The 13,691-nt window shown below is 32.6% G+C and overlaps 2 protein-coding genes across 4 annotated transcripts in view; both read left to right on the top strand.

The window, feature by feature from the left end:
- LOC126890693 (uncharacterized) overlaps positions 1–13,691 on the top strand; it is a 233,973-nt gene that overhangs the window by 24,341 nt on the left and 195,941 nt on the right. The gene's annotated exons all lie outside the window — the stretch shown is intronic.
- LOC126890695 (zinc finger protein 664-like) overlaps positions 6,785–13,691 on the top strand; it is a 76,750-nt gene continuing 69,843 nt past the window's right edge. For 2 of the 3 annotated variants that reach the window (XM_050659844.1, XM_050659845.1), the window contains exon 1: positions 6,785–7,404. In XM_050659844.1, coding sequence (XP_050515801.1) covers positions 7,176–7,404 — 229 coding nt within the window. In that variant the 5' untranslated portion in view covers positions 6,785–7,175. Of the gene's footprint in view, positions 7,405–8,348; positions 8,495–13,691 lie in introns of all 3 variants that reach the window. The other variant, XM_050659846.1, reaches the window with a different exon arrangement.

Genomic DNA, 13,691 nt, shown 5'->3' with positions numbered 1-13,691 from the left:
TCGTCTCGCGTGGTTGGTCGAGTTTGGTACACTAAGTCCTTCAATCTTCCCCACAGATAAAAGTCCAGACATGTTAAGTCTGGAGATCTAGCTGGCCATGAAAATATACTTCCCCTCCCAATCCATTTATTTGGATAATTTGCATACAAATAATCTCGAACTCGCCTGGAAAAGTGCGCAGGACACCCGTCATGTTGTAATATCATATCTCTTCTTGTTTGTAAGGAAATATCTTCCAATAAAACAGCCAACTGATTTTCCAGAAAATCCAAATATGTTTCTTAATTTAAAGTTCTATCAAAGAAATATGGACCTACGATCTTTCCATCAACTATACCACACCAAACATTAAGACTCCATCTACCTTGAAGCTGCACCTCCTGTATCCAGTGCGGATTTTCTTCAGCCCAATAATGCATATTATGCAGATTAACATCACCCGCGCTATTAAACGTAGCCTCGTCTGTCCACAAAATCTTTGACATGATATGCGGTTGTTCTTCTAGCATACCTAACATCCAATTGCAGTAGTCCAGCCTTGCATCAAAATCTCCCTCATGTAAAGCTTGGTGGAGAACTACATGATAAGGATGCTATAGAGATTTGCCGACTACTTATATGTGGATTCTGTTGAATTAAAGCAAGAACATTGATTGAATTATCTTCGGTCATACCTCTACTACGTCGTTTAAAACAAGGACGATGAAAACTACCAGTTTCTCTTAATCTTCTTGCCTTTCTTTCAAATACTTGTTTGCCATAATGTCTCCTGTCAGGATATCTTACAGAATATATACGTGAGGCAATAGCGGCATTTTGGTGACATTCGAAATAAACTGCAATCATATCATACAATTCTGCATTTGATATACTCATCACGAATTATTAGTACTGATAATTAATTACTATTATTACCAATGTTAATATCTATTGAAAAAGTGCAATCTTCAATTCGACTTATAATATAACACTTCTTAACAATGTTTTGACTGCTGTCAATAAATAAACAATATGAACTTCCCGTCAAATTCATTGTCATAGCCTACTTAGTTTCGAAAAAACTATTTTTAATCGTATGAAATAACAATGGTCAAAGTAGGTATCAACATTAAGATTCTTCTGCTATAAAAAAATTTGAAAGTACCTACTGACTTATTTTTTAATTTAATTTATAATACAGGGTGAGTCAATACTATACTTACTTATGTTTATGCGTTTTTATTCATATCTCGAGTTTGACAAAAGCTATCAACATGCAGTTTGCGCCATTTTGTTACGAATTTAATCCAGTTCCATTATAATTTACAATAAATAGGTGTTTCCATTAAACATTTTGAAGAAAAACAAATTTTAATTTTTTCTATTCGAAAGTACCCTCTACCTATGACAATTAAAACTAAATGCAATTATTTTATAGTAAATGTAAACTAATTCATCCACGCTCTTTCTAATGACACTAATTTCGTTAAAATCGGTTGATCCAAACCAAAGTTATAGGTATTTATCCACAAATACTTTCCCACTCTCCCCCACCCTTTATTTGAAAAAATATAAAAAAAGTACTTGAACAACTTTGTGCAGAATTTAGGCCTCTTTCTAGTTTACTTATTTAACACTTTGTATAATTGGGCATATTTCACAAAAAACTGGTTTTCAAATTTTTCTTCACAGGTTACGCCCCCTAGCGGTTAACCCAGAAACTTGAAAGTTATTTCCAGCGATTTCTCTTGCCCACTTTTACTAAGGAATTTTTTCTCCTAAAGTTATAACATGAATAGTTTCTGATATATAGCCGAGAGATCGGCTTATTGGACCACCCGGTACATATACTGTAATCGACACCCAAAATTACAAATTAAATGAATCATTTATAATACTGCAAAGAAATTCATATCAGCAAGAAATCCTATCTCTGACTGATAATCACTAATGAACCATTTGTCTTTGAGAACTGGCACTATAAAGATAAAGTGTAAAATCTGTGAAGTGATTATATTTGTTTTCTTTATTAAGTTTTGTGTACACGGAATAGAACCATCTTCATAAACAGAAATAAATTCATATTGAAAAATAATTTTTAAAATTTATTGAACATAGTTAGTCAAATTTTAGTTTGCAATAGTATTTTTTTAGTAAGTAGATTATTTTTAAAGTGTACATTATGATGAACAGAACAATTTTATTTAAATGAAAAACAGGTGATCTTTCATGACGAATGAGTGTTATATACCAAAAGTAGCGGGAAGGTCGAATAATTCGCGAAATGAACATCGGATCGAAAAACTGAAAAATATGTGTTAAATATTTCTCAAAAATCTATGCGATGGCACTAAACAAGTCCACCACTTCAACCCCTGGGTGTGGAGCGGGGGTAACTTTAAAATCTTAAATGGAACCCCTAATTTTTATTGTAGATTAAGATTTTCCTTGTAAAAATAAGCAAATTGTATTCGAGCCATTTTGCGAATTGTGGATAGATAGCGCTATAATCGGAAAAAACGATATATCGTGATACCATAGCAAAATTATAGAAACGGTCTAATATCTCGGGAAATATACTTCCAAATGAAAACTAAAAAACACGTGTTTAATATTTTTCAAAAATCTATAGAATGACACCAAACATGATTTTTCATTCCACACTCTGGAGGTGGGGTGAGAATTAACTTTAAAATCTTAAATAGGAACCACCGTTTTTTATTGCAGATTGAGTTTCCTCCTCAAAAAATAAGTAACATTTATTCGAAACTTTTTTTAGAATTGTTGACGGATGGCGCTATAATCGGAAAATGCGATTTGTTTGCGTCATCTATCAACGATTCTAAAAATGTTTGGAATATATGTGACTTATTTTTCATAAGGAAGGATTCTAAATCTGCAAAAATAAAGGGGGCTTCTTTTTAAGATTTTAAAGTAAAAACTTGGTTCGACACATACTCATGGTTAGTCTACTCGCCAAAGTTGAAGGCAGGGCTTTGCAAGCATTGTATTCCTTTCAAACGGGTTTTACGCAACTTTTGTGGTACCCATGACATTTCCATCTAAAAACTTGGTCTAGTATTTAAATGTATGAATAATTTCTCAAACAGGTTTCAAACTAGCTTTTTTAGGTGGTTTAACCTACAGTAGACTCCCTCTATAACGAGAATTGAAATGGTGGACTAATTATCTCGTTATAAGCGGATCTCGATATATCAATCAACAGTAATATATTGAAATGTTTTGATGCCTCTTACGTAGTTTATTAGGTGTCGAAGGTCAACCTAAATAGTGAACAATGAGAATTCGCCGTCATAAATTGTAAATTTCCTATAATATTTAATATCGGTCGATAAACAGGCAGAAGTTTATTACATTTGGCTGAGTTTATTACAGCACTGGCCTCGATAATAAGAGAGATGTTGGGCATTTCTATGTACAGGCAGTTGGGGCATTTATTTATTTATGACCATTACAACGCTAAAAACAGGTAAGGACACGTATTCTTCGATTTCAATTTTCCTCGTTTTAACCAAATATGCCTCGTTATAGAGCGTTATAGTTCAATAGGAATTTCATGGGACACCTAATGTACCTCGTTATAAGCGAAACCTCGTTATATCCGTGTTCGTTATAGAGAGAGTCTACTGTATATATTGTCATCCGAAATATACAAAATGTAATGTGCAACATCTTCACGTTTGGCCCCCCCCTAAAAATTTTTATATGGGCGCCCTTGCGCATGATGACGAAAATGGAGACCGGAATTTGAATTTGAATTCTTGTTAAGTTAAATGGGATTTTTATGCATTCTGTGATGAAATTATTCAATTTTCAAAATAATATTAAACGACTTTTTGTGTTATTTGTTTATAAAAGACATCTCACTTTTACATTAAAATATAAAATACACTTAGCTTACAACCGCGAAATATTCAAACTAATCGGACCAAATCGACATTACAAATCATTACGAACTTGCCGGTCTCCAGTTATGTCACGATTTCCCCTCTCTTCAGGATGTGCAATATAATTATCTCGTTATTTATAGTAGCATGAGACGGTTTTACTTAGACAGTCTTCCAAGCGTAAGTAACATGGACATAGTTAGTTATTTAGCATTTTTATAGGACATTTTATAGCATTTAACCATTGTTTTTGTCTCTCAGATAACAACTTATTTCGTTGTTTTATGTTTTTGCTTCTCAGATGATAACTTATTAACTAAGTTAATATTGGATGATAATAAGTCTTATTAGTTGTTTTATGCTTAAAATGTAGCACTGATGGTAACCGAACTGAACTTTACCATGACTTCGCATTCCACACTTCTCCACGACCCAAATGAGGCATATTATCTTTTTAAATTAATTCTTCTAGTGAAAATGTTAAATTAATCCCTGTACAGAACAAAATTATAGTCCGTCCGCCACCGGCGCCCATATAAAAATTCCCAGGGGGGGGGCAGACGTGAAGATGTTGCACATTATATTTTGTATTCTTTGGATAACCATATATAGTTTACAGCACCCGAAAAGCTAGGGGGGGACACGGCCTCCCCTGCCCATGGGTATGGGCGCCCATGCCGTCCGCTATAACTTTTCCCATGCGGTACGATTAATTTTCAATCAAATTAAGTCAAAACAGAAAGTGAAACGTACGCCGATGTGTGTAGTATGTATATAGCATACAGTATACAAACTATATACAGTTTGAGGCAGATAACTGGCCTATTAGAAATATCTCGAGAACTAAAGGCAACAGAATCATGAAAATTGGAATACAGGGGTTTTGAAGGATGATCTATTAAATGAAAATATTTTCATCTCTTTGAAACTTCCGGTTATACCGGAAGTTGCTTATAACTTCGTTTTTTTAAATGGGACACCCTGTATATTTTTATATTTTTGGAACCTCTTCGATGTCTTCTTTCTTAAAATATGAGGTTTTGTAATATTATACAGGGTATTTTAAAAGATAATTACGTTTTTTTTTATTAATTTCGTAGCAAAATTAACACCCTGTAGAATTGTAGTAGTTTGACATCTAAAACTCTACTTACGTTCAAATGATTTTTAATATACTCTACTATTGTGGAGAATCATTAGTATAGCTAAATTTTTAATTTTAGTATACAGGGTTGGTCGAAACTCGGAATGAGTATTTTCTGAGTTTTCTTAAATGGAACACCCTGTATTTTAGTATTGTAATGAAATGATATTTTATGGTACTTTTTTATTTCTTAAGCAGTCCCTATACCTAACTGCTTTAATATGTGCTTAATTGTTAATCGCACCAACAATCTTAACTAAGTAGGTATTTCGATAGCTAAACCATTATTGGTAATTTTAAGGACCAGTTTGGATTAATATGTATTTATTTCTGAAAAATTATTTGGGATTGAGTATTTTCACGGCCAACCTAATAAAATTTTACGTATTTTTTGGTGCAATTAATGTTTAGTTTGAATCACCAATAACTCACAAATTAAAGCAGTTAGGTATAGGGAATGCTTAAGAAGTAAAAAAGTACTATAAAATATCATTTTACTACAATACAAAAATACAGGGTGTTCCATTTAAGAAAACTCAGAAAATACTCATTCCGACCAACCCTGTATAATAAAATTAAAAATTTAGCTATACTAATGATTCTTAACAATAGTAGAGTATATTAAAAATCATTTGAACGTAAGTAGAGTTTTAGATATCAAACTACTACAATTCTACAGGGTGTGAATGTTGCTACGAAATTAATAAAAAAACGTAATTATCCTTTAAAATACCCTGTATAATATTACAAAACCTTATATTTTAAGAAAGAAGACATCGAAGAGAATCCAAAAATGTAAAAATGTACAGGGTGTCCCATTTAAAAAAACGAAGTTATAAGCAACTTCCGGTATAACCGGAAGTTGCAAAGAGATGAAAATATTTTCATTTACTAGATCATCCCTCAAAACCCCCTTTATTCCAATTTTCATGATTCTGTTGCCTTTAGTTCTCGAGATATTTCTAATAGGCCAGTTATCTGTCTCACCCTATATACACATCGACGTTCGTTTCAATTTATGTTTTGACTTAATTTGATTGAAAATTAATCGTACCGCATGGGAAAAGTTATAGCGGACGGACTATACAAAAAAACGCAACTAAAATCATGATACTATAAATAACGAGATAGTATCTTCCCGTAGCTCAAATACGTCCGAGTTCGCGCATGATGACGTAACTGGAGACCGGAAGTTGAATTTGAATTCTTGTTAAAATTAAATGGGATTTGTATGCATTCTGTTATTAAATTATTCAATCAGCAACATAACATTAAACTTCAATGTATTCGAAAGTAATCGGACATTACGAATGATTACGAACCATTACGAACTTGCCGGTCTCCAGTTACGTCACGACTTCAGGATGTGCAATATAATAGGTTTGTTCTAGCATCAGTTTCAAACGGTTTGAAACCATCAGCGAATAGTGGACCAGCGCGAGTAGAGGGGATAGCACTGGTGACTGTATTATGTTCTCTCACTGACCAACTGTTTGCTGACGGTTTCTGACTAGTTTGACTGTTTGCTAGAACAAACCTATTATCTGGTTATTACCTGGTATCATGACTAAAATCATAGATAAACAAATATAAATATATAGGGCTTTTCATCGATTGTCATTTATTTCGAGCTTCTGTCATGTGTCGTCTAATATTGAATTATCTACGTCATACGTTATTGGTATATACCAATGATACAGACCAAAGACGTATGACGTAGATATATTAATATTATACGAAACATGACAGAAGCTCGAAACAAATGACTGTGAATGAAAAGTCCTATACGACGAAAATGATAGAATAACTTTTATGTTTGCCTCCCGGCTGCTTTATTGATTTAATTTGACAGCATGTTGTAGTGCCCTAATCTATAGGAACAGATGATGATGAGTGAAGTGAAAGTGATGACAGCTGATAATAGGGCTTTTCATCGATTGTCATTTGTTTCGAGCTTCTGTCATATGTTGTATAATCTTTGTATAATATTAATATACACGGACTATACGACATGTGACAGAAGCTCGAAACAAATGACTGTGAATGAAAAGCCCTATATTATTTATTTTTATTATTTATAGAATAATAAAGAATTTTTATAGAATTTCTATATTATTAAAATACATAAAATCAAGAGTAACCAAATGGAAGTAAAACGAGAAATTAGCCAGGAAACGTGTAAAGTAGAAGTAGAGGATAATGACCTGCATGATGATCTTCCAGATGGCTGTAAAGATGAAATTAAGGAGGAAATAGAGGAATCCATTAGGCAAAGTACACATTTAGACTTAAAGAAACATCCAATAAATGATGAAATAGAACAACATAGGAATAAATTTAACCCATTTGAAGAACACCCAAAAAATGAGAAAGGTTAGTAACAATAGACATTTATGTAAGGTCTCATATTTAGACATAGTGTAAAACAGGAATAACTTTTTTACCACATAAATAGAATTTTGATCTACATCTAATTTACAGTATTTGCCCCAAATGTAAGCAACTTCATCATCCCCAGCATCCAAAGATTTCCAGTATTATCCAGAACAGTGCAATACCTATTATCCAAGATTTATGTGTAGTGAACCATAACAGCCCTTCTGACCACTTTGGTATACTGGTAATTTGTGTTTCCAACTTTTTTCGAGAAAGTCGTTTCAAAAAAGCACTTCCTATACATAAAAAAACTATATATCAATGGAATACTAACCTTGCCTTTTTCTATAAAATTTCTATGTAACATTCGAATAAAACGTCTCTTTCTATAAATATTGATGCACAGGAACTATACAATAATCTATTGTCAGCAATTAAAGAAACTGCTTCGCAATTACAACTTTCTAAAGAAAAATCTTTCCCGTCGTGTATCAGGCAAAGTCCTCCATGGTTTGATCATGAATGTACCTCAGCTAAAAACAACATGAAACAAAAACGGCTAAAGCAAATAACTTCCGCGATCCCTATAAAACAAATTTTTTGATATCAAAAAAAGCCTATAGACAAATAATTAAAAAGAAAAAACATATATTTTCATAACCTGTATTCTCAACTTGCAAACAGCAGGGACTCTAAAACATTCTGGTCAATGATTAAGAAATTTCGGAAAAATCACAATACTTCTTTTATCGATGTAGACGTATGGGAACAATTTTATTCGAATATATATCCCCCAAAACTATATCATAATGCCTGTTTTTTGATGCAAGACATCCCATTTTTGACGCTATTATAACCAGTGACGAAATATATAGAGTCCTAAATAACTGTCCCGATCGTAAAGCACCTGGAACTGACCATATTTCTTATGAATTTTTTAGAAATCTTCCAAATAATTGGATACTGTATTTAACGGGCATGTTTAATAGAATACTGGAAACAACCATTACGCCGCATAACTGGAGTGAAGTCATTTTTACTATGATATTTAAAAAGGGCAACAGAGATGATCCAGCAAACTATAGAGGTATTACCTTACTTAATTGTGTTGAAAAAATGTTTACTAATATTTTGTTAAATAGACTCAGAGATTGGGTTGAAGTGAATAATGTTCTTCCCGAATGTCAGTCGGGTTTCAAGGGATCAAGGGGTTGCATTGATAATGTATTCACCCTCACTTCTGCTGTACAACTGCAACTACGACTGAAAAAACACAAAGTGTATGCTGCCTTTGTAGATTATAAGCAGGCTTTTGACTCCATTATCCATCATTTGCTGTGGCAAAAGCTATTTGGCATTGGGGTGAGTTCTAAAATAATAGCCATTTTGAAAAACATTTATGATAATGCTAGGATGTACATCAAAACTCCAAACGGCTACAGGAGTTTTACAGGGTGAACCTCTGAGTCCACTATTATTTAGTTTATTTATTGCGGATATAGAACAGTTTTTTATTAGTCAAGGATCAAAAGGTATCTCCATTGATAGCCAAAATCAAATATTAATGCTATTGTATGCTGATAATTTGGTCATTCTTTGTGACTCGGAAGTTGAACTCGGTAAAAATTTTAGTTATCTAGAAAAATACAGTGACAAAAACCAGCTAACTGTAAATGTTGGCAAAACCAAAATTCTTCCATTTGCCCGAAGCGGTCAAATTGGCAATAAAGGCGTTAAGTTCCTATATTATAAGAACGAAAAAATATTTATTTATTTATTAAGCGCAACAGGCCTTGTAGGCCTAGGGCTAAAATGTTTACATTTCTGATTACATAAATAATATAATAAATAAATTAATATAACTTACATAACTTATAAAACTTATAAATTTTATTTAAATACACTTCAGTCTTTTTATACACTCCTTCACCACCTCTCTCCATCTCCTTCTGTCCAATGCTAGTTCTTTCCATCTCTCAATGTTACTTTTCTTCAAGTCTTCATATACTCCATCTTTTCCTTGGCCTGCCTTTCCTCCTCTTTTGTATTGGTTTTCGTGAGAGTACCATTTTTGGCATTCGTTTACTTCCCATTCTCTCTATGTGCCCCAAGTATCGTATTCTCTGTGCTTTGAAGGAACGAAAAAATAGAAGTTGTTAACAAATTTGTATATCTTGGAGTCACCCTAACCACAACATCACTTTTTAAAGCAATGGCCGATACAACAGTGGAAAGAGCAAAACATGCAATTGGTAACGTGATAGGTTTAATGGCTAAAACCAAAATGAATTCTTGGACATCTCGTGTGCAACTTTTCGATTCGCTAGTTCAAAGCCTTGTTATGAGCACACAGCCCGGTTTTGGAATGAGATATGCTGACCAGTTAGAAAGAATACAAATAACTTTCTTTAAAAAACTTTTACATCTCAGTATCAATACACCTGATTATGCTGTTAGGTTGGAGACAGGAAGAGTAAAAATTTCTTTTACTATTTTCAAGCTAATTTTAAATTGGCTCATCAAGCTATCGCAAATGCATGATTTAAGACTGCCTCTTATTTGTTTTCTGCGTCAGCTTCAAATTTCTTCAGCAAATAATTCAATAAATACGAACAGATACAACTGGGTCTCACAGCTTAAGCAATATTTTCAAATATTAGATTATGAATTTTCTTGGGATGAAAACATTTCTAATTGGCTATTAAAAAACAAGAAAAGCATGTTAAAAAAGTATATGGATATGCTTCATCAAGAAGACATTCAAGCAGTTTCCATGTCAACATTCTCAACTATTTACAAACATTTATCCGTAGATACCTCAGTACAGAAATATCTGGTATTTCAAATTCCCATAAAATAAATTCATGCCATGGCGCAACTTCGAACATCTAATCGCCATGTGTTAAAATTTACCTATAATGGTATAACATATATACAACCATCTGAAATCTGTACTATTTGTAACACAAATAAGTTTAAAACTCTTGAACATTTACTGTTTGAATGTCCCATTTACAGTTTGATGAAACCAGTTAATATGGCCCCCCTTAATAATTGCACCGACCTTGTTGGTTGTCTTAATCATCATCATAATCATACATCTCCAAGTGGAACAAAGGGCACCTTGCGGTGTTTCAAGTAGCATGAGGAATGATGGTGAGGTTGCTAGTCCCACGTTGTCTTAATAATGTAACTATAATATCCGTGAAAGCAATTTCAATATATATTTGGAATATCATAAAACTTAGAGATCTTTTGTTTTAAATGAATAAGCTTCAGTTTCTTCTTCATTGGTGTTTATTAGAAAAACCAAGTTCTCCATTTCAGTTAGTGATACAGATTAACTTTTGTTTAAATTTGTTAAGAGTTACTTATGTTCTAGACTAGTTGTTAGTTATATTCTGTACTTCAGTTTCTCCTTCATTGGTGTTTATTAGAAAAACCAAGTTCTCCATTTCAGTTAGTGATAGCGCTTAACTTTTGTTTAAATTTTTTAATAGTTACTTATGTTCTAGACTAGTTGTTAGTTATAGTCTGTACTTACTAAACTCATTGATATAAAACTGTAGTTTTTAAAAACAATAAATGTCTATCTATCTATCACTAAAGATTTCCAAAATCAACTGCCTTTTGTATAAAAGCAGACTAACAATCTAAAAATTAAAGGAATAACACAGAAAACACAAAAATTTTATAACAGTGGAGTAAACTTGCCTGCGGTCGGACCAATTACAAACAAGCAATACAGCGCGGTAAATTTGAATCACTCCTCTTAGAGGAGTGATTCTACTTTTTGCAGTATTGTCTTAATAACCTGATGAAATGTTTTCTCTTTTAAATTGCCAGGTAATTAAAAAATATTTTCAAGAAAAGGAAACATTGATGTTATAAGTAATACTATTAGTTATATCGTCCTACCAAAAATAGGAAAGAAGAAATGCATACTAGGCTCTTTTGAGCATTTTTAAACTAATTTTTCTATTTAACTCTCGTAGCCTAATATAACTTCGAATTTTAGCGAAGTAAAGGACAACTTCATAAGGCACTGATGTAGTTGTTATGCGTGACATTGTTTTATCAGCTAATTTGTGAAAAATGTTCTCCTCTTTAGATAAAGAGTTACCATGTATCTTATGGAACTCCGTCTCCAGTTTCAGAGCCACTTCCTACAAATCATCATTTGGATGTAAAAGAGAACCTCTAGAGACAGTTTGTATCCAATCAGGCGCTCTATTCATGTCTCTATTAATGTTGAAATTAATTGTTCATCACATGTTGGAAGCTTTGACTCCTCAGTAATCGTCTTATGTTCTTTTTATGTGCTAATGTACAACTTGAAATACTGTTTGATGATTTTATAATATCTTCCACCTCTTCTCTACGTCTTCTTTTTGTGATTTTCAGTGTTTCAGGTAAGTTTAGAGTAGGTACTGAACCTTGTAGAGATTCATCAGCCTTTAAATGACGAGCATTCTTTGGAGAGTAATTCAAAAGCCTTAGTTTTAGAGGAATTTCATAATGTTTTTCTTCAAAATGTATTGAGCAAATCGTTACTGAAAAAAGTTAAAGTTACTTATACATAAAATATATTATAGATATAAATATTTATTTAATACAGCTCTTTTTTGACATCTTCGTATTACTTATTTTTGATATTATATAAATTTCTTATAAATATGCATTTTAGAATTCCAAACTTAACATTTTTTAAATTAATTTTATCTTCTCTGCGACAAGCGATTATCCATTGTTTCGACAAATTATCTGTCTCTGGAAAGCTGAAGTATTTTATTTTCGTACCTTTTGTACTTTGATTACAGTTTTTGCAATTATATACAGCACAATTCGGCATTGTAAATTTATGCCAGACCCACACGATACCAAAAACAATACAAATAATAAATTGAATATTAATACATTCAATAATGTCTAATAATTAAAAGTAACAAAATATATTCTCCGCTCCGTAAAACTATCAGGTGTAAAGAATTTCACAAATGCATGTAAAAATGTATCTGCAAGTCAAGTGGCAAATGTGTGGGTTCCTCGAAGCTGACGTCGCGCGTCGTGCGCGAAACAGACGGAATATACCGTCTGTATGTATACCGTGCTATAGGTACAACCTATACAATACCATATTTTTCAGTAGAAGAGTTTCTTAATGAATCACTGAGAAATTACAATACCTCTATGTACAAATAACTAAAGTATTTTTTATCTATATTTGGTTGTCATGTGTAACAGCTTAAACTTATTAGTTCCTAAGGTTGTGTTTTATTTGTAGCATGTTCAATTTGCAACTTATTTAATTTCAATAAATTGTATTTGTTATTGTTATTTTCTGACTCTGTGTAAGCTTTGTCCATAAAAGTGTAAAATTTTTAGTGACCATAAAGCGTAGTTATTTCTATTATTAAAACCTTTTTATATACTTGGCTTGGTTGGTGTCACGGACTCCGCAAATTTTGTAATCCATTTTAAAAATAGTTCTAGGCTATCTAGACACCTGAAATTTTCAGGATAGCTTAGAACTAGCTAACAATGAATGGAAGCTTGGACATTGAAAAGGCAACATATAAGAAAAATAGTAGCGTTCGAAATGTGGTGTTACAGAAGAATGTTGAAAATTCAGTGGGTTCAAAGGATTACCAATGTTGAAGTGCTACGACGTTTAAATAAGGAGTTAGAAATTATGAACAGTATAAAAACAAGAAAACTAGAATATTTGGGTCACATTACCAGAGGAGAGAAATATGAGCTGCTGAGAGTTATTATGCAAGATAAGATCCAAGGAAAAAGAAGCATAGGAAGAAGACGCATCTCCTGGCTAAGGAACCTTAGAGAATGGTTTAACTGTAGTTCATTACAACTGTTCAGAGCAGCAGCCAACAAAGTGACCATAGCCATTATGATATCCAACCTCCGCTAGGAGATGGAACTTTAAGAAGAAGAACAATGCAATATTTAACTGCTATTATACAGGGTGATAGATAATTAGTGGGGTGAAGCTCCGTAGATCCGTTATAGTAATGTATAGCGATAAAACTTAATAACAAAAACTGTAGCGAACTTTGAGCTTCACATGACAAAATTAGTTAGAATTTTACAGGGTGTTCGGTAACATAGTGGCAGACCAAACTTATGTTTTTTTAAATAGAACACCCTGTATTTTATTTTATATTCGAAATCTTCTTAACTTTTCGATTACAAAAATATAAAGTTTAACTACCTGTATAAATAAAAGCAAGCACAAGGGCAATGGTTTGTTGACGTCATATTTTTTT

The sequence above is a fragment of the Diabrotica virgifera genome, chromosome 8 (assembly GCF_917563875.1).
Source record: "Diabrotica virgifera virgifera chromosome 8, PGI_DIABVI_V3a".
NCBI lineage: Eukaryota > Metazoa > Arthropoda > Insecta > Coleoptera > Chrysomelidae > Diabrotica > Diabrotica virgifera.
Note: the sequence above shows the minus strand (reverse complement) of the source record. Positions and strands in the feature narration are given on the sequence as shown.